Raw genomic sequence first — 22,355 nt, forward strand, 5'->3', positions numbered from 1 at the left:
GCAGGGCCAAAGTATTCTGTCTTTATAACTTAACTTCTCAGTAGCATTTACTCTCAGGAATCAACTCTCCAGGGATCTCTCTTCTCTTCTCTCTCTTACCCATCCCCTGCATACTTTCTCATTCAGATCTCTGACGCCAATGAAAGGGCGACCTTGACAATGATGAACGTTGACAATTTTTGAAAATCCACCTACCAGTGATTGCTATCGTTAGGTTTTGGCGTGTGTTTTTGGTTTTGTTTTGCTTTCTTGTTTTTAAGAATTAAGGTTCAGAGTGGTTGCCACACAGTTCAAGTAGACAGCCTTAGACATATGGCTTTTCCTTCGCCTTCACCTTGTTTGTTAGCTTTTACTTCACGATCCCTGCGCCTGGAACATCCAAACCCATTTCACTTTGGCCTCCTTGCAGTGGCTATATATGCTTTGTTCTATCCGCGACAGCATCTGAATCCCGCAAAGTGCCTCTTATGTTGCTCTTTCTTAGGGGGAAGTAATTCTCCTTTACTTCTTCCCTGATGAGGGACAGATTGGTAATCAAGCTTACTTTACCTTGAAGTGATGCTAGAAGAACATTGGCATTGAGAATTTGGCATTAGAAGGGACTCATTTTATTAAAAAAAAAGTTATTCAAGTATGATTGACGTACAGTGTCATATTCATTTCAGGTGTACAACAAGTTGACTTAACAATTCTGTGTATTACTCAGTGCTTACTATGATAAGTGTGGTCACCATCTGTCACCATACAGTGTTATTACAGTATTACTGACTAAATGCCCTATGCTGTCACTGTGACTTATTTGTTTCATAACTGATGGTTTGGACCTCTTAATCCCTGTCACCTAATTCACCCATTATCCCACCCTCCTCCCCTTTGGCAACCACCAGTTTGTTCTCTGTATTTAAGAGTCTGTTTTAGTTTGTTTGTTTCTTAAGATTTCACATACAAGTGAAATCATATGGTATTTGTCTTTCTCTGTCTTATTTCACTTAGCATGGTACCCTGTAGGTCCATCCATGTTGTTACAAATGGCAAGAGCCCATTCTTTTTTCATGGCTGAGTAATATTCCTCTGTGTGTGTGTGTGTGTGTGTGTGTGTGTGTGTGTGTGTATTTACCACATCTTCCTTATCCATCCATCTGTTGATGGACTCCTATGTTGCTTTCATAATTTGGCTATTGTAAATCATGCTACTATAAAAATATAAAAACCAGGTCCATATATCTTTTTGAATTAGTGTTTTTATTTTCTTTGGATGACTACCCAGTGGTACAATTACTGGATCATATAGTAGTTCAATTTTTAATTTTTTAAGGGATCTCCTTACTGTTTTCCACAGTGGCTGCACCATTTTACATTTCCACCCATAGTGCACAAGCATTCCCCTTTCTCCACATCCTCATCAATACTTACTTTCTTGTCTTTTTGTTACCAACCTGACAGGTGTGAGAGGTGATCTCTCATTGTGGTTTTGATCTGCATTTCCCTGGGGCTGAGTGATGCATCTTTTCATATGCCTGTTGCTTGTCTCTACGTCTTCCTTAGAAAAATGTTTATTTGGGTCCTTGTGCATTTTAGTGAGATTATTTGGTTTTTAGCTGTTGAGTTGTGTAAGTTCTTTATATATTTTGGACATTAACCCCTTATCGACTATATAATTTATAAATATCTTCTCCCATTCAGTGGTTGTCTTATTCTTTTGCTGATGGTTTCCTTCCTTGTGCAAAAGCTTTTTCTTTTGGGGTAGTCCTGATAGTTTATTTTTCTTTTGTTTCTCTTGCTAGAGGAGACAGATCCATAAATATGTGGTTAAGGCTGATGTACAAGAAATTACTGCTTATGTTTTTTTTCCTCAAATTTTTATTTAAATTGCAGTGTAGCTAACATGCAGTGTAACATTAGTTTCAGCTGTACAAACACAGTGACTCAGCACTTCCATACATCACCCAGTGCTCATGCCTATGTTCTTCCTTTTATGAGTTTTATGGTTTCTGGTCTCAGATTTAGGTCTTTAGTCTATTTCAAGTTTATTTTTGTGTATGGTGTAAGAAAGTGGTCTGGTTTCATTCTTTTGCATGTGGCTGTTCAGTTTTCCCAACACCATTTATTGAGAAGATGGGTTTTTTCCCCCATTATGTGTTCTTGCCTCCTTTGTCTTAGATTAATTGGCCATATAACCATGGTTTAGTTCTGTGCCTTCTGTCTTATTCCATTCATCTGTGTGTCTGTTTTTGAGCCAGGCCATACTGTTTGGATTACTAACACTTTGGGAGTATATCTTGAAATCTGGGATTGTGATACCTCCAGCTGTATTCTTCCGAGATCAGACGAGATCGGGCGCGTTCAGGATGGTATGGCTGTAGACAGCTGTATTCTTCTTTCTCCAGATTAATTTGTCTTTTCAAAGTCTTTTGTGGTTCCATACAAATTTTATGATTATTTGTTCAGTTCTGTGAAAAATGCTTGTATTTTGATAGGGATCGCACTGAATCTATAAATTGCTTTGGTAAATATGGACATTTTAACAATATTAATTCTTGGGCGCCTGGGTGGCTCAGTGGGTTAAGCCGCTGCCTTCGGCTCAGGTCATGATCTCAGGGTCCTGGGATCGAGGCCCGCATCGGGCTCTCTGCTCAGCGGGGAGCCTGCTTCCTCCTCTCTCTCTCTGCCTGCCTCTCTGCCTACTTGTGATCTCTCTCTGTCAAATAAATAAATAAAATCTTAAAAAAAAAAATTAATAATATTAATTCTTCCAGTCTGTGAGCACGAAATACCTATTTGTTTTTGTCATCTTCAATTTCTTTTATCAATGTCTTATGGTTTTCAGAGTATAGGTCTTTTACCTCCTCGATAAAATTTATTTTCAGGTATTTTATTCTTTTTGGTATAATTGTAAATGGGATTGGTTTCTTAATTCTTGTTTCTGCTGCTTCAGTTTTGGTGTATAGAAACACAACAGATTTCTGTGTTTTAATTTTGTAACCTATAACTTTACTGAATTTATTTATATGTTCTAATAGGGTTTTTTTGAGTATCTTTAGGGTTTTCTATACATAGTATCATGTCATCTGTAGATAGTGACCATTTTACTTCTTCTTTTTAAATGTGTATGCCTTTTATTTTTCTTTCTTGTCTGATTGCTGTGGCTAGGATTTCCAGTACTATTTTGAATAAAAGTGATGACAGTGGACATTCTTGTTCCTGATCATAAAGGAAAAGCTCTCAGTTTTTCACCATTGAGTATGATGTTAGCTGTGGGTTTTTCATATATGGCCTTTATCATATTGAGGTATGTTCCCTCTAAATCCATTTTGTTGGCAGTTTTTATCATGAACAGTTGTTGTATTTTGTCACATGATTTTTTTCTGGGTCTTTCGATATGATCATGTGGTTTTTATCCTTTCTCTTTTTAATGTGATGTATCACAGTGATTGATTTGCAAATATTGAACCACTCTTACATCTCTGGAATAAATCCCACTTGATTGTGGTGAATGGTCCTTTAAATGTATTGTCGAATTCAGTTTGCTAATATTTTTGTTGAGGATTTTTGCACCTATGTTTATCAGATATTGGCATGTAGTTTTATTTTTAAGATTTATTTATTTATTTGAGAGAGAGCATGGGGGCGCAGAGGGAAGAGAGAGAGCATCTCAAGGAGACTCCCCACTAAGCGCCAAGCTCGATGGAGCCGGAAGCGATGGAACCCTATGTGGGCTCCAGGTCATGACCCTGAGATCATGACTTGAGTCTAAATCAAGAGCGGGATGCTTAACTGACTGAGCCACCCAAGTGCTCCTATAGTATTCTTTTTTTGTGGTGTCTTTGTCCGGTTTTGGTATTAGGGCAATGTTGGCCTCATAGAATGAATTTGGAAATTTTCCTTCCTTTTCATTTTTTGGGGGGAGTAGTTTGAGGAGAATAGGTATTAACTGTTCTTTAATGTTTGGTGCAATTCACCTGTGAGGCCATCTGGTCCTTAACTTCTGTTTGTTGGGAGTTTTTTGGTTACCAGTTCAATTTTGTTACTAGTGATCAGTCTGTTCAGATTTTTCTTTTTCTTCCTGATTCTGTTTTGGAATATTGTATGTTTCTAGGCATTTATTCATCTCTTTCAGGTTGTCTAATTGGTTGGCATAGCGTTTTTTAATATTCTCTTGTAATTCTTTGTATCTTCTGGTGTCCGTTGTTATTTCTCCTCAGAAAGGTTCACTTTAGAAGCACTTTGGCAGCATCTACAATATAAAACTGTCTGTGACGTGAAGTACGTTTACTTGTTAGCTATTTTTTCTTCATATTATTTCTCAATTCTTATGTTGATTCCTCTGCTATTCCAAATCTCTTTCTATCAAATTGTGTCCTAGTTGTAGGAACACACAGGAAATCCAGACATTGTATTTTATTAAAAAAAAAAAATCAGGAAGGCTTTCTCAGCATGTAACCATGGATATGTAGTTTTTTGACAGGGTGCTGGTGGTTGGGGCCGTTGCCAGGCACCATCCATCGCCCCTTCCTCCACTGGACCAGCCTGACCTGCCAAACAGGACCCAGGAGAAACTTATGACTGGCAGCATTGTATTCACTCGTAAACAATTTACACTAAAGGATGGGAGGCTGTTGATAAGATCGGCCCATGAACAACTTCGTCATCATTTTGAATTGGACACATTCCATTCCCCTCCTGCCTTTGCTGTTAGAACAAAAAGAAAAAGCTGTAACATCTGAAGCCATTCACTGCTGCCCTGGTGGGTGGGCTGCTTAGGTCACTTTGGGAGGAAGAAGGTCTTTTTCTGTGCCCAGAGCTGGTGCCCAGAGCACAGGGAGTCCCCCACTCAGAAAGTTGGTCTTCCTTTTCACCAAGAAGATATGTCTATGAAAATAAAAGGAGCTTGTAGCTTTGTGTGAACATCCAAAGATTAAAGCCTACACTCAGTCTCACACTTTAGTCTGCATCATTCCCTCCAATAAATCTGAAATGTTTCTTTGTAGGAAGCATATTTTGTCTGCTTAGGTATCATTGGCACTTTGGCATGATTGCTGGTAGCAGAGGGCAAAACCCAAACTATTGTGACCAATGATAATTTGTATCTGAATAACATGCTGGCATTCAAAGGACAAGCCTTCTATCAGTTCTTGATAAAGTTCCTTTCGGTGCACATCACAAGGAATGGAACAGTGACTGTTCCTGAGAATGAGGGCAGGGGCATGGGTGTGGGAGGGTGTGGGACAGCATGTTTCTCCTCCCCATCTCCCCAGTTTCCTGGTGCAGGAGACTGAGTTTGTTTATGCCTTATCCCCCTTCTCCCCACCCCCTCCATGTTCTGAGTCTTCTAGTTTTGCCGGGGAAGTTGTGGGGCATAATGATGTTCCTACCTTCTTAAGGTCATGATAAGGATGACATGGTAGTATCTAAGAAAGTACCCAGTGGCAGGCACTCCTATTCTTAACCTTGGCTGGTGGCTGGAGATGCTAGAAAGTCTGATGCAAATTTTGGCACAGAGTTGATAAAAATAAGTTTGCTTTATGCTTTAAAATGTAACTACATAGCCTACTTAGTGGAAATACTTCATGAAATCATTAAATGGCTTTTTCCTCCCTATTCTTTTCACTCCTTCCTTCCCAACCCAGGTGTTCTTTGATCTAATGAGAGAAATCAGAGCCAAAAAGATGTCTGAGAACAAAGACAAGAATGGCAAGAAAAGCAGCAAGAACAAGAAAAGTTTTAAAGAAAGGTGTTGCTTACTGTGAAAACCAAGATGGCGGATGAAGTCGATCGCCGCTAAGGACATGGGGTGGGCTCATTAAGAGAAGAGTATAGTCGACTTCCTGGTGTGTTCCCTGCTCTCCCCAACCTCATTTACACATACTTCTTTAAATGGGGGAAATGTTTGTGAACCAGTGGCTGGCAGAAGAAATAAGCCCTTGTTCATGCATTGGAACAGCTACTTTGTCGGGAGGTTTTGGGAGTTTCCTTCTCCCTCCCAAAAGTTTAATCACATATGTAGTGTATAGGTAAGAAATAAGTGTTTTGTTAAACAGAAATGTACTGTCATAGCATCTTACTTCCCTCCCTAGTTTTATAACATCACTGTCTTCCATTTTGAAGTGAAAAGGTCTTATTAAGTTTTGGGCAGAGGGTAAGATAAGAACCTTCCTAACTTTCATCAGCTTAACAGAAGTACTCAAAAAAATCCATTAAGCTCTAATAAAAATTCAGAGATTTTTTGGGATAAGTTTCTTGGCACTACCCTGTGGATCTGAAGCACAGCAAATAAATAAATAAATAAATAAATATGAGTCGGGCCAAATAGGTCGGTAACAAGCTCATAAACCCTTCACCCATATGAAAAATGAAAGTTGAATTCTTCATATTTAAACAGCCAATTATAGCCTGTGTTGTCTATTTTTCTCCTGTAGCATCCTGATTTTTATGCAGAAGCTTCTTTTTAGCAGATCAAGTGAGGACTCAAGACTGGTATACTTTATAAATGACACACTCTTCTAATCAGATTAAGAATATATCTTGGGATACATCCTTTCCTAATGGCCAGACATGGTTAGGCTCTTCCTCCTCTGCTGGTAACCAATATCTCTCCTTCTGGTCAACCTCTCTGCATTCAGAGGTCAAGAGAGCCTCTTCTTTTATTTCTTTTCAGTATCATGAGTTCTTCTGAAGAATGTGATGAGTTGAAATTGTATTCTCAAATCATGAAGCTGGAGCCTGTGCCAGACATTCTGCTACCTCTCATAGAATTGCTCTGTAATTCTAAATTTAAATTTAGGAGAAGAGGGAAAGGATAAGATAAGCCATTGCCCTTGTACCTCTGAGAATTGGCTGCTACTTCTAACATAATTTTCTTCTGAGACAACCTTAGAGTTGGTTAGAAAAAGGCTTTTATTGTTGAGATATTATTATGCTTTCTTGTATCAATATTCTCAATTTAGCAACCTGAACATTTTTCCTCAGGAAAGGAGTACTTAGACCCAGTATTCAGCACATTTTCCCCCATTTCTCGGAAGTGATATTCCACATATAGGTGCCAAAAGTGAACTGGGGTGGGGAGAGTGGGAACCATTCAAATTTATAGTTAGTACAGAAATTGTGGAAATTATGATCTGAAAGGAAAGCAATCTTGTATCACCTCCTAAAGAATCATGGTCTTTTTTAATAAAAAAAAAAAGCAGACAAATAACACTTTTTTCAAGTTTTCAGCCTTTTTATTTCCTCCTTTTGTCATACAGGTAAAATGCAAATATTAGAGAAACTGACAGTAACTTACTCATTATTGATCTTGTTAAGTGTTCTGTATTATCAGACAAATTTTGTTTCAATTAATCCTTTGAACTTGGTTGTGGGAAATATAATTTAAGTATGAACAGTAATTTTAACTTCATCTTTCCTTTGGGAGAGAAGACTACTCTTTCTTTGTAAAATTTGAAAGCTTGAAGCTAATCACACCCAAAGTTTTTGAAACAATCTTTTTCTTTTCATTATAGTTTGCTAACTGTTTGATATCAGTTGTGGTCAATAGTGGGTAGATTTGGAAGATGTACAAATATATTAAAGATGGTATGAATTATTTCATGCTACGGAGATTATTCTTGGTGTATGCTATTAGTGTATCTCTAAAATTATATTTAACTTGATAGCAATCAGAAATGCATCTTTCTAACAGAAGAATTTATACATATGAGGTTCTTTTACATGGAAAAATAAGGATGCAATGTTATTTATAAATTTGAAACACTGTTACTTGCTAAATGATGAACTATTGTGTCCAAGAGCCCACCATTGTTTTCCTAAAGCATTCATTCTAGAAATATTTGAGGACCTATTTGGTGTCAGGCTCGGTTCTAGGTGCTGGGATATGGTACTGAACAAGGTAGGCAAGAGCTCTGTTCTCCTGGAGCTTATCCTCCAGTGATGTAGGAGACAAATAAATGAAAATGATGGGGTAAGCATTTTGATGAAAATAAAACCGGGTAATACAATAGCAAGCGTTTCTGGGCAGTAGAGCTGATTTTGACCACATGGTCAACAGACTTCTCGGGGAGGGTGGCATTTAAGCTGAGAGTGCCTGCCCTTGAAGCCAGGTGCCCAGCCTTGCAAACAGCAGGTCCAAAGACCCAACGGTGTTCAGGAAAAGACCCCAAAGATCATATGGCTGGATTAGAATGAGGGAGGGGCCGAGTAGTAGAAAAGATGTAGCAGTTTATGGTTTCATAACATGACGTAGGGGAAAAACACCTAGACATGTAATTTGCTATAAGTATCCTGTTTCATCAAATGCAAGACGCCATTAATTGCAAAATGTCACCATAATTTATATACCACTAAGAAAAAGAACATACCAATTAAGTGAGCCCATCCTGACTCCGGTGACATAAAGGTGTGGGAAAAACTGCATGTTTGAGTTAAGGGAATTACAGAATGTAAACTTCAATGGAAGTTGAAATACAGAATTCACCTCTGTTAGTCTAGAAGCTTACAATACAATAGAAGCTGAACAATGGTAAGTAGTAACAGTGGGGAAAATACACATATATACGGTTAATGTTATAGTAGTAAACTTGATGTAGATATTTTTATTTTTTTTAAGAGTTCTTTTTTTTTTTTTTTTTTTTAGATTTTATTTATTTATTTGTCAGACAGAGAGGGCGAGAGAGCAAGCACAGGCAGACAGAGTGGCAGGCAGAGGCAGAGGGAGAAGCAGGCTCCCTGCAGAGCAAGGAGCCCGATGCGGGACTCGATCCCAGAACGCTGGGATCATGACCTGAGCCGAAGGCAGCTGCTTAACCAACTGAGCCACCCAGGCGTCCCGTGATATTTTTATTTTAAAAATATGTTAAAATTATTTAATCAAAATTGTAACTGCATGTGCTTCAAAATTCTATTGGTCTGTAAGTGTTTGTAATGGAAGCTCTAGTCCCAGTCTTCCTATTCCAGCCCTCTGCCCCAAAAGTCAGGTTCCACACCATTTCTATTCTCAAATCATTCAGTAGGTACTCCCGAGTTTCTCAATACTGTTCTTAGGCCATGATTTCTTGGTTTTTGACCTTAGCTTTTCCCTGAGATGACTTGCTGTGGTAGATGAGGGCGTAGCTCCCTTGTGTCCCTTACCCCTACTCCATTTTTGACATTCATAGGATTCTTTTAATTCCTCTCTTGGTGACAGTTACACCTTTTAAGACTATGTTATTTGTTTTAATAAATATAAATATTTTTTAATTTTAATTTTATATTTTAATAAATATAAAAAACCACAATATTTATTATTCACGCAACACTTGACAGCATCTCTTGGCTCCCCACTCTGAAAGGTGAGGATATTAACACGCCTGCCCTTTATCTCTTGACCCCCTCCTACTTCTTCCTTCTCTGTGACACCTTTCACTTTTGTATTGTCAAGGTCGATGACATGAACATTCTGTTCTGTGACCATCACTCAAGGTTCCTGGCTTTATCTGTAGATTACTTTTAAAAGCTGAATACCAGTCAACAACAATTTGATTACGGTGACTTACGTAGATATGACTCATTGCTGGGCCAAACACCATGTGGTGATGGCCTCTCCTTCAGGCTAGGCAGTTCTGTTGGCACCACACAAAGGAGAGCGGCCTTAGTGTCCGGTCACGTGGTCACCCCCCTCAGTTGCCTGACTCACTCCACATTCTAGTTCGCTTCCTCTTTGGAGTGTCCCCTGGCTGCAACTCATTTTTCCTGAAGTTTGATTGCTTTTTCCTGGTGGAGAGGATAGTAATATAGTCTTTCCCCAGTTCCACTGTCTTTTGTTGCTTGGGATCTGAATCCATTGTTCTTTGGAAGACCTTACATGTAGAGCGTGCGGATTGCCCTGTTTAATGTGGACCCACGACTTTCTAGGTCCTCCACACAACTGGTGCGTGGAGGCTGGTTTTCACAGACACTTGGGTCCATTCCAGGTTCCTGAGTCTCCCATAGCTTCCATTATTGGTTTTTAACTCATTGTGGGGGAGGACATTTTCAGAAAGGGTGCATTAGAGGTAAGCCTTCGGAGTGTCTCACTGTATAGAAGTCTTGTTACCTTTGTCCTTTATTTAATTGCTAGTTTGGCTTGGCATGGAATTCTCAGCTCAATATAATTTTCCCTTGGAACTTGGAGGCTTTGCCTCATTGTCTTTGAGCACCTATGGTTCCTGTTAAAACTGGTCTTGTTCTGCTTGTCATTCTTTGTACTGGGCGCTCTGCTCCCCCGTCCTCTGGAATTGTAGAGGATCCTCTCTTTATCTGTAGTGTCCAAACAGAACCATGATGGATCTGAACATGGGTCTTTCCTGTTCATCCTGCCTGGCACTCAGCATCTTTCAGTGGACACTCACTTCTCTTCAGCTCTAGAAATGGATTTCTGAAATTTCTTTGAATAACCCTTCTCTTCTGTTTTTCTGTGCTTGCTTTTGCTTTTTATTTTATTTATTTATTTGAGAGAGGGAGAAAGAGCAGGAGAGCACAAGCTGGGTGAGGCAGAGAGAGAAGCTAAGCAGGGAGCCTGATGCAGGGCTTGATCCCAGGACCCTGAGATACAACCTGAGCCGAAGGCAGATGCTTAACTGTCTGAGCTACCCAGGCACCCCTCTGTTTTCTGTGCTTTCTTTCTAGAACTCGTGTTCTCTGCTTTGGACCACCTAGATGCTTATCTGCACCATCTCTTCCTGGGTGTTCCAGGTTTAATTTCTCCTAGATCCGCCCTCCCTCTCCCTCTCTTTTCATCACCTGTGATTTGCCAAACACTGTTGGAGGTTCTCAAGATTCAGCAGTGACCAAACATGAAATCCTTTGCCCTCTTACACCAGAGCAATCAGCTTTTCTTTTCTAACTCATTATTTGTGTGTTTGTGTGAACAAAAGCTTTCTTTGTCTCTAATTGTTCCTTTTTCATAGCAACTGTTCTTGGCCTCATGGATGCAATAGCATGACTTAAAAAAAAAAAGATTTTTAATTAATTAAGGCGGGGGTGTGGGGTGTGAGTGGGGAGAGAGAGAGAGAGTCTCAAGCAGGCTCCGCAGTGGGCGGGGTCTGATCTCACAACCCGGAGATCATGACCTGCACTGAAACTGACAGAAAGATGCTCAACTGACTGAGCCACCCAGGCAATCCTGTAGTATGACTTTCTGAGGATGTTAGATCTTCGGAAAGTTCTATTCCTAGAGTTACCTTTGTTTAATTTTTACCCAGTTTTTCTCTCTCTTCTGTTCTTTCTCTTTCTTTTAAATTTTATTTGTTTATCTGACAGAGAGAGAGAGCACAAGTAAGCAGAGTGGCAGGCAGAGGGAGAAAGGGAGAAGGGGGCTCCCCACTGAGCAGGGAGAGGCTATGTCGCCTGCAGGAGCAGGGTGGACTGTTGCCAGCATACCTCCGAGTAAACTCACTGTTCCCAGCCACGCTCCATATGCCCACCGCTCAGTCTGCAGATTTGGGGCTCCAGCTGGGCAGTCAGCCCCTTCTCTCCATAGCCCCATCTTTCCTCCTTTTCCATCTATCAGTGCCCTTCTGGAGTGCAGCTTCCAGAACTTGGTCAAACTTCTGCATCACTTAGTGTCCCTCTCTCATTCTCTTAGCCATTGGAGTCTTTCTTGAGTAGGACTTGAAGGCAGATGTCAGGAAACAGGGGACTGACATTTGACTCACTCTTCCATTTTGACCTATTCTCATTTTCACAAGTATTTACTATTTCCTTTTTTTGGCAGATCAGCGTTGCACGAGGGGTAGAGTGAAACCATTGATCTGAGCCTCTGTGAGGACTCATCCTCAATGAGGGGGTCTGTGGGAATCCCTGTTCTACAGAGGTGTGGACTTCATCATGTAGGGTTAGACCTGGGTCTGGCAGGTTGTCTTCTGCCCCCAACTTCATTAATTTTTTTTTAAGATTTTATTTATTTATTTGACAGAGATCACAAGTAGGCAGAGAGGCAGACAGAGAGAGAGGAGGAAGCAGGCTCTCTACTGAGCAGAGACCCCCGATGTAGGGCTCGATCCCAGGACCCCGGCATCATGACCCGAGCCGAAGGCAGAGGCTTTAACCCACTGAGACACCCAGGCTCTCCCCAACTTTATTTTGTTTTATTTTTATTTCATATTTATTTCCTTTTTTGTCATCCAGTTTTAAAGTGAGGGAATCATGGATATTCCCTAAGCCTGCCCTGATTTTGTTCAGTTTTTTGTCTTTCATTTCTTGGGTGTGAACAGATAAAACTGCTGAATGAAGCAGTGATTTCTAGTTTGTCGGATCTTTTTAGAAATGTGGTTGGCTTTGTTCTCTTAGTTAATCTGGTCTAGAAATCTGAGTGGATTTACTCGTGCTGTTAGTGGATCATGTAGATCTATTTTGTCGTCAGGCTTAGGTGTATCCTGTTGGCCAATTTACAGTCTGTCTGCTGTCTTGCTCCCAGGCAATGCTGGTTTTAAAAATGCATATTGCTGGGTGCCTGAGTGGCTCAGAGGGTTAAGCCACTGACTTCGGCTCAGGTCGTGATCCCAGAGTCCTGGGATCGAGTCCCGCATCAGGCTCTCTGCTCAGTGGGGAGCCTGCTTCCTCCTCTCTCTCACTGCCTACTTGTGTTCTCTCTCTGTCAAATAGATAAATAAATTCTTTAAAAAAAATGCATATTGCTGATACCGACTACCCAACTTCTTTTTTATGAGTAACTACCTAAGTCTCACTTCTTGAGGATTTTGGAAAGAATGTAAAAAAAAATTTATTTTTGTAAGATTTTATTTATTTGAGAGAGAGAGTGAGGGAGACCACAAGCAGGGGGAGGGGCAGAGGGAGAAGCAGACTCTCCACTGAGCAGGGAGCCAGATGCGGAGCTTGATCCTAGGACCCTGAGATTATGACCTGAGCCCAAGGCAGATGCTCAACTGACTGAACCACCCAGGTGCCCCAAGAACGTAAAAAATTTTTAAAACTGATTTGGGCCCTTGGGTTTATGCCGAAGCTTCTCTCTGAAGAAAGATACTTCCTCTGATACTACTCGCCTTCCTCCTGTTTTTGTCTAATTTCAAAGCTAGAGCGTGTTCTGATGTAGTGTCGCTAACTGTTCATTTCTACTCACTCACACGTGTGCCACCAAGCTAGATATTCTGTTGTACCGGTAGTAGTGTCTGCAGTACCGTCATGTGTTCACTGGCAGTAGAACGCAGCCCTTGGCTGTGTCTGAGGAACTCAGTAGCATGGCCCATCTGAGGAGAATTCCCCACCCACGCGCATGGTTAGGCCTGAGCAGGAACGAAGCCCCTGCTGCCAGGAGGACAGGATTGCTTTTGTGCAACATCTCGTCTCTTACTCTCTTGCTGCAATCTTCTCCTGACACATGGAGGAAGGACCAGGCATCTGAACGATTTTGGAGTCCCCAAATCCTTAGGAAAGTTGGCTTCTGTCAACTTTATATTTTAAAACAAGCTTGATGGGGTGCTTGCGTGGCTCGGTCGGTTAACTGACTGCCTTTGGCTCAGGTCAGGATCCCAGGGTCCTGGGATCAGAGTCCTGCATCAGGCTCCCTGCTCATCGGGAAGCCTGCTTTGCCCTCTGCCCCTCCCCACCATTTGTGCTCTCTCACCCTCTCTCTCTCAGATGAATAAATAAAATCTTAAAAAAAAAAAAAAAAGCTTCATTATTTCGAGTACTTAAACCAAATGCATCTCAAGGTGAGTGTGCCACAGCAATCAAAAGGGTAACCTGATTAACTTCTTAAGGGCTAAGTCACCACATAATCCCTGTGTATTTTCAGGAGGTGTGACCGGAAAAACTTTCCTAAAATCTGATTGGCCCACTGAAAGCAAATGTGCAGTATCCTTATTTTATTTTATTTTATTTTTAAAGATTTTATTTATTTATTTGATAGAGAGAAATCACAAGTAGGCAGAGAGGCAGGCAGAGAGAGAGAGAGGAGGAAGCAGGTTCCCTGCCGAGCAGAGAGCCCGATGCGGGACTCGATCCCAGGACCCTGAGATCATGACCTGAGCCGAAGGCAGCGGCTTAACCCACTGAACCACCCAGGCGCCCAGTATCCTTATTTTAAACCTGTGGTAAAATATGTAAATGACGGCTTGTCCTGACATTGCTGAGTCACCTGCTACCTTTGGTGAGCGGGCTAAGGGAGGGCTACGCTAGGGCCCAGGAAGCTTCCTCAGCTCAGCACAGCTAAACATCCAGCTGCGGCCTGGTTCTCAGCTTTGCAGATGTCCCGCAGAGTTGGGCAGCCAGTGCGGTGCTGGGGACTGTGTCCCGATCATGGAAGCTCTGGGGTGCAGCTTCCTAAAGGGCTCTGATGAATGGCAGCACCCCCAAATGTGACTGGCCATCTCTCAACTCCTGCTGTGTAGATTGTGCCCTTTACTAGGGGTAAATTGCGTTTGGTGTGTGGATAGGCTTTGTTTTGTTTTCTGCAGAGATGCTTGGATTGTGTAGGTATAGGAAAACATTACCTATTTTTTTTCTTTTCATCTTCAATGGTAAAACCTATTATTATTATTATTATTATTATTATTATTATTATTTACTTCATGCCCAGGAGGGGGAGCCTCGTGTTCTAGAAATGCGAAAAATGCCCTATCGTCATCTCTATTTCTGTCAGGCTGTCTGGGGCAAAGTCACCAGTGACTTCCTCTCAAAAATAGGAGTTTCTGATTTCCTGTAAAATCAGAGGCCTTTTTCAAGTTTTGCTCATGTGTTCCTGTCTTCGCTTTCTCCTGGTTTTCCCTGAGCCTCTGAATGTTCTGGGTCTCATTCCGTTACTGGCTTCACTCTTGTCCATTCTCATTCTTCTCCTCTGCCTCCCCCTCCTCCCCCACTTTCACCTTCCCCCCTCCTCCTTGTCTTCTTATAAAAAAAAAAAATTCAGATTTGTTGATGAATAATAAATTATCTTTCTAAAGTCCAGATCTGATCATCTCTTCACCCCGAATGTCCTGAAGTTGCAGGATTAGGCCTGGACCCAGGCCTACCTTCTGCCTACCTTCAGCCTCCACACTATCGTCCCCAGGACTTTCCTGCCTCCACAACTCCCACCTGCCCACTAGTCCCAAAACATGCCAAGGGATCCACTTCCTGGTGGCTTTCCTGGGTATTCCTTACCAGCCCTTCACATAGGTACCTGCTGCTTCTCTGTGTGCTCTTTGGAAGGTACAGCAAATCCTGGAAGTACACAGACCCCGGGCTCTTCAGCTCAGTCTCCAGGTCTCCTACTGTTTTCGGCCCATTGTAGGATCTCAAGTGTTGGCTAAACTGAGTTAAAAAAAACACAAATATAAAGTCATGTCGACTTGATGAAGTACTTAATTAAAGTTTCTTTATCAAGTGGTGGCTCTCTCTCTTTTTTAAGATTTTATTTCTTAAAAAAAAAAATTATTTCTTTGACACAGAGAGACACAGCGAGAGAGGGAACACAAGCAGGGGGAGTGGGAGCAGGAGAAGCAGGCTTCCCGCTGAGCAGGGAGCCCAATGCGGGGCTTGATCCCAGGACACTAGGAGCCAAAGGCAGATGCTTAACAACTGAGCCACCCAGACGCCCCTAAAAATTTTTCTTAAAATAATTTATTTATTAGGGAGAGCATGAGAGAGAGAGAGAGAGAGAGAGAGAGAGAAAACACAAGTTGGGGGAGGGGCAGAGGCAGAGAGAGAAGCAGACTTCTCCAGACTCCATCACAGGACCCAGGAGTCATGACCAGAGCTGAAGGCAGACGCTCAATACACTGAGCCACTCAGGCGCCCCTCCATTTGAATTTTGGCTCTGCCCCATGTTAGCTTTGTGAATGGGCCACATCCATAACACAGAGATGGCTGCCGTGACTTCCTCAGGAGACTGTGAAGAGTCTCATAAAGTTCCAGGCATCCTCGCAGGGCCACCACCCTGGAAAGGTACTCCTCCCTCTGAGGGGACGCAGCAGCCCCACCCCTTCCTGGCCTCCCATGTGCTCACCTCAGAAGGCCTCTCCTGTCCCCTGCTCTGGATACCGTCTCTCTTTCCTTGGCATCTTGTCGGTAACTCCTTGCCCCCTGCCTTCACTGTCTCTGCTCCTTTTTCCCACAGATCACCCTCTCAGGCGGGGCTAGGGTCCCCCCCAGCCCCGCTTCCCTGTGTCACCTGGCTCAGCACATTCCATGGAGCTGCCCTGCCAGCCTTTGTCTTTGGATGGGGACACCAGTGCCATGGGTTGTTTCATAGGAAATTGACAAAAACTGTGACAGATTGCTGTGGTTTCCATCACCAGGCTGCTTTTTATAAAGAACTTTCTAGAAATCTTTCCAGCTTCTGGGATGAAGAAACTTAAATATCAAAGAGGGAAGGGACTGGAAAGCCATTTTAAACACGGATATTTCCTTCAGATCCTTCCTGGAATATTACGTGTGTAATGTACGCGCTGAACTGTAAAGGTAACCAGCAGAGGGCCTGCCCTAAAAGGTTTGCAAGGAGGCCGTGCTGAGTATGTGGATGCCTGACACTTAGAGAGTTCTTCCTGGAGCTCGGCAGGCTTTACTGCTTTGCTGATGGTGTAGATTTTGTGGGCACCTAATCCAGAGGGAGGGAGGGTTTGCTCTGCAGAAGGCTCAGGGCGCCTTCCCTGAATTTTACATCTGGCGGGTCCAGGGTTAAGTCATGGGCGAAGTATGCTGGGGAGCAGCTAGGCCAGGGTGGCCCCACACGTGTGAGCACTTGAACTGAGTGCCTAGGTCTTGGGAAGACAATGTTTCAGCCTGTTTCAGAGGCCCTGGGACTGACTAACATGTTACTGTTACCACGAAAGATCGCTATAAACTTTCCTTCTGAGCTAATTCAGGGAGAAAATTCTGGTGGAATTTCTGTTTCCCAAAAGGAACTAAGGTATTTTTTTTATTGTTTGTTTCTTTTCCTACTCTGCGTGTCCATCAGAAAAAGAAGGGCCACCCTCTTTCTACCAAAGCAAACAAAGACAATCAAATCAGAAAACGAACATAATAAGACCCAGTTGGTCAGTACAGGATTTCTGCTCTAACCAATGTCTCTGGAGGAAGATGGCACAAGGGAGGAAGTTCTGAGCGTGGCTCAAGAGAGGACATATGCTGGCCAAGCAGACCTGCGGGATGGTTTTTGTAAAGCCGGAGCCTTGGTTTGAGGGCATTTCTTGCAAATTCTCTTATTGCAAAATACTGGTGATTCTAGGGGAGGACTTTTTTTTTTTTTTTTTTTTAAGGATAAGTGTCATTTTAAAACATGCCTTTTAAGAAATATACCGATGATATACACATTGTCTGTATACATCATTTGGAATGTTTGTCAGAGCTTCTCAAGGCATTTTTAAATTTTTATTTTTTTTAAAGAGTTTATTTATTTGAGAAAGCATGAGAGAAAAACAGAACGCACAAGCGGGAGGAGGGGCAGAGGGAGAGGGAGAAGCAGGCTTCCCACAGAGCGGGGAGCCTGATGCGGGGCTCGATCCCAGGACCCCGAGATCATGACCTGAGCTGAAGGCAGACGCTTCACCAACTGAACCCCTTAAGGCATTTTTTAAATTGAAAATTTCATAGACTTTAAAACATTGATGAAATATGTTCTAGTCCCTGCTGCCTTAGATGTGTACTTTAACAATAACAAAAGAGGTTACTACTGTTCACTTGCATTTCTGTAGCTGTTTATTCTGCTGTGATCATCAGAATCCTCAGATGTCATTCAGCTCTCTTTCTCAATGGTAGAGTCTTTAAATGTCCACATCTTTCCCGACTGAACACGTTCTCCTGTGTCCTGGTGCTTCACACGAACAAAGCCAGTGAGGACCACTAGGGGTCATTCTTTTGCCTCTGTCTGGTGTACTCCGAATGCTCCCAGACACGCTTGTTGGCATCCAGGGGCTTCTAGATGTCCCCTAGGAGGTATGGCCCCATGGTCCACGTGGATGGGGATGACTGTTGGACTTTCCTTCCTGGAAGGAGGGCGGGAGCCCAGCAGGCTCATGGGTAGGCTGGGGAGAGCCCGTTATGCGACAGGTGTTTGTCCAGTAGCTATCTGTATAAACTCCTGTGCCAGGTGGGGGTTGAAGTGGGTGATGGTAGGGTTGCAATGTGAATGAAACAAGCCTTGCCTTTAATCAGCTTACAGAGTCCCGGGGCTGTGGCACTGAGGGCTGCTGCTGCATTTCCTGGACTGAACACATCACTTCAACTAACACCCTACTCTGTCCCGAGCTCTGGACTAAGCACTGGGGATGGAATAGAAAAACAATGCTGCCCTCAAGGGCAGGTGTGGAAGGGGATGCAGAATCCGTAATGACTTCCAGGCTGTTGGGGCGGGGGGCATGGACACCAATTAGAGTCTGGTTGTAAGCTGTGGTGTGCACACGGCCACCATGCTATTGTGTAATCAACCACATGACCACGCGTGCTAGTGGTGTGCAGTCCGTGTTTTGCAGAATGACGGGGGAATAAATAACGTGGTCTGGGAGGGGACGGAAAGCTGCTCGGAAGAGGTAGAGATGAGATGAGTCTTGATGGATGAAAAAGGAGAGAGCCAACCAGGCAAAGAAAAGAGGAAGTTTAAGACAAACGGAGAATAGAAACAAAATCAGAAGGAACAGGGATGTGACCAGCTGCATGTAGGGAACTCCAAAATGTTCTACCTTCCTGATGGGAAAATGGAGAGGCCAGGTGGTGGCAAGCGTCTGGAGGTCACAGCATGGACAAGGGCCTCTTTGGGGAGGGACCTGTCAGATCGGTTTGGAGTGGATCACGCTGATGCTGGTGCCAGACAAGGGCGTCCAGGAAACACCAGACCAAATCCGTCCTTCCTCTCCTCTGCTTGTGGGACCCCATCCTTGAGGACAGGACCACAGAAGCTTCCAGGCCCAGCCATAAGGATTGTTCGTAGCTCGAGCGTGGCTAGTGGAAAGAAGGATTTGAATGGAGCAGCTTCCTGTCTTGGCTTAGCAATAAATTTCTGTGCCCGTTGATATGTTATTAAAGATTTCTAGGCATCATTTTCTCATCTCTAAAATGGGGATAATGGCACTTTTCTTTTTAGGGTCTTTGGAAAGATTTTGTGAGTGTGTATGTATAAATCTGTGAGCCATGCTTAGGTTATCATAGATGCAGAGTAAGATGGTACACGATGGATCCTTCTCTCCCACCCGTCGTGTTTTATAAGGGGTGTAACACTGGAGAGAGTGGGATCGATCAGCCTCTTGCTGTTGACTGAGATCTTTTTGTGAACTGGAGAGTGGCCAAGGAGAAACAGAGAAGGGTTTGCAGTTGAGATCATTTTCAGAGGTAAAATCAGAACCACCTGGGGATGGGTTGGGGGCTGAGGGGTTGCGGAATCCGTAATGACTTCTGGCGTTCTGCTCGTGGGGGCACCTCGAGGCTGCGGGGGCACCATCTGAGACATGAACCACAGGTTGGTGAGCAGGTTTGGGGAGAGACGGGAGGATGTCAGCAGGAGAGGTGTATATGGAGGGCCAGCCCTGCGCAGAATTGGAGTCCTCCTCACTCTGGGAAACGTGCTGTCGTGACCGACCGCTGGTGCTCCCCTCCTGCCAACAGCCCCTCTCTGTGCTACATCTGCTGCATCTCTTCTGCCCCCACCAGTGCTGACCGGCTCTTTGTGCAGCTCAGCTTCAGCTTCTAATGCTGGACACCCTTGATGGGTGGGTCTATGAGTTGTCTGGTGCGGCATAAACCAAGTGGCTTGGAAAGCATACATTTATTACCTCACAAATCCCATGGTTTAGGGCACGGGGGCAGCTCAGCTAGGGCCTCTGTTCAGGATGTCACAGGCTTGCAGTCCAGGGGCCAGCTGGTCTGCGTTTTCATCTGGAGGCTCAACAGTGGAAGACTCCCCCCCCCCCGCCCCCGATCTCCTATAGGTCGTTGGCGGAACTCATTTCCTTGAGGCCACAGAAGTGAGTTTCATTTCCTCGGTGGCTGTTGGCTGGAGGCTGTCCTCAGTTCCCCAGGCCTCCTGTGGCTCCCTGCCATGTGGCCCCCTCCATTGGCGTTCACATGACAGCTAGCTTCTTCAAGACCAGCAAGCCATAGGTTGTGGCGATCACAATGTCCGGTCATCACAGGAATGATAGCCATACTGGGTTGTGTAGAAGAAAGTCACAGCACCTGTCTGCTCTGGAGGGTAGGTGTGAGCAGCAGGAGGTGGGGATCCTAGGGGTCCCCCTCAGGCTTCACAACCTCAGTGGGTTAGTTACCCTTAGTGCAGAGCAGACCTCACAACAGGTCAGCAGGACTTCTTTTGGGCCAGTTCTCCACCCATCTGGGAGCAGAAGTGGGCAAGTTTACCCAGCTTAGAGCTGGTGGCCTCTACAGGCTAATTGCCTCTGGTCTTGCTCCAGAGCCTCATCAACATTGCGCACTTAAGGCACCAAGGTTGTAGCCCGATACTCAGAGAAGGGCAGGAACTTGCTTGACCTCACATGGCAGCAAAAATTGTAGCAGTAAAACCTGTAAGCTACTCATAAGATTCACTTTCCCTAGTTAAGTAGGTACTTTGGAACCTTTGTTTTATGGTTTATTTTGCATTTAAAAAAAAATTTTTTTTTTTAAATTTGGGAGAGAAAGAGAGAGAGCGAGAGAGAGAAAGAAGAGGAAGAGAGCATGAGTAGTGGGAGGGGCAGAGGGAGAGGTCAACTCCTCGCTGAGCAGGGAGCCTGATCTGGGACTCGATCCCAGGACCCTGGGATCATGATCTGAGCCAAAGGCAGATGCTTAACGACTGAGCCAGCCAGGCACTCCTGTTTCATGATTTACATTGACATTCTTTGGGTGCTCTTTAAGCTTTTTTTCATGTTCCATCCCATCAGAATTGGAAATAGCACACTTCACTGACTTTTCTATACTGATTTTAACACTTACATTAAATCCATTTTCAGTAGCTTGCTCTTAAATACCCAGCATTCTGTTTTCTGCAGCTATAAAAAGTTTTGACATATATAGTTTAAAATAGTTTGATAAGAATAGTGAACATGCTGGGGTGCCTGGGTGGCTCAGTCGGTTAAGCTACTGCCTTAGGCTCAGGTCAAGACCTCAGGGTTCTGGGATCGAGCCCCACATGGGGCTCCCTGCTTAGTGGGGAGTCTGTTTCTCCCTCTCCTGTTCCCCCTGCTTGATTTCTCTCTCTCTGTCAAATAAAAAAAATCAAATTAAAAAAAAAAGAAATGAGTTTGATCAGAGAGAAGGTATGTTAAAAAGCAGCAGATAACCCAAGTTTGCAAGATGACTTGTCTTTCATCTGCCATTGCCATATGCCCCCTCTTCAGCTTACCAGTCTGTTTTCTGATAATAACTAACAAGATAATAGTATATGTTGGAGGCATGTTCTATCTTTTCAGGGTGCTTTCACATTCTTGGGGTTGTTGGGTCTTCCCAACAGCCCAATTCGCGGGCCAGGCCGAGGTCAGCCCCGTTCCTTGGTACTTGGGATCATGGCCACAGCGACCCAGGGAGAGCAGACAGCACAGTTAGTGGGCAGAGCAGGGGCTGGTCCTCAGCCTGAGACTCCCAGGGCACAGGGACCCGCTGGCAGGCACGGGTCTGAAGGGGCTCTCCTACAACCCCTCCTTCCTGGTTCCTCAAATACAGCAGGGATGGAGTCCTTTCCGGCCACATGGGGTAGTTTTATTCCTCGGAATAAAACTTCCGGCTGCTTCTCACAGAATGGTCCTCTCTCTCCCGTGAGTATTTCTGCGCACAAAAGACCGACACTTCCCTGCTTCCCGAGGGGCACGCAGGCTACAGCCGCCCGCTTTGGTAAACAGGTGGCGCCACCTAGTGGCCACGGAAAAGTCTGTTTTACCAAGAAAACACCGCGGAGCTGGTCTTCCCCGGCTTTTCAGTGGAGGGTAGCATCTGATAACACCCCGAATGTAAACTGATTCCGTGAGGAAAGCGCTTGCCTGAATCACTCCCTTGAAAAAGGTCCAAATGCAGTTGTTTGGTTTAATGACCTGCATTATTATAGGCTTTGGATTTTGTGTGTGTGCCAAGAAAAAGGGTGAACAATACACAAATTCTTAAGGGCAATGTTCCTTCAGGGAGCTGAGCAGACAACATAAGCCCCACTGTTTGCAAGGGCCGGTGGTTTCAGTCACATTTTTATGGCATTAATCAATTTGTATTGTAATTTATAGCACAACTCTTCCCACAGTCAGTTTTGTTGACAGAGAAAAGATCTGGAATGGAAAGGGCAGCCCTCACCCCTCCGCGTAGTCTTCCTCCTTGGGGAAACAGGAGCAGTGCTCCAAGGGGGCCCGATGGGCAGGAATGTCTGCCCTCCTGCCTGGTCCCAAAGGGCACCCAGACCTTGAGTTTAAGAAACATCCCAGCCCCGCTTTGGTGGCTGCTGC

At 43.9% G+C, this 22,355-nt stretch overlaps 1 protein-coding gene across 2 annotated transcripts in view; it reads left to right on the forward strand.

Moving 5' to 3' along the window:
• Window positions 1-7,192, forward strand: part of RALB (RAS like proto-oncogene B) — a 46,065-nt gene extending 38,873 nt beyond the window's left edge. For both annotated transcript variants that reach the window (XM_044242637.1, XM_044242638.1), the window contains exon 5: window positions 5,628-7,192. In XM_044242637.1, coding sequence (XP_044098572.1) covers window positions 5,628-5,747 — 120 coding nt within the window. In that variant the 3' untranslated portion in view covers window positions 5,748-7,192. The remainder of the gene's footprint in view (window positions 1-5,627) is intronic.
• The last annotated feature ends 15,163 nt before the right edge of the window (window positions 7,193-22,355 follow it).

Source organism: Neovison vison, chromosome 3, assembly GCF_020171115.1.
Source record: "Neovison vison isolate M4711 chromosome 3, ASM_NN_V1, whole genome shotgun sequence".
Classification (NCBI taxonomy): Eukaryota; Metazoa; Chordata; class Mammalia; order Carnivora; family Mustelidae; genus Neogale; species Neogale vison.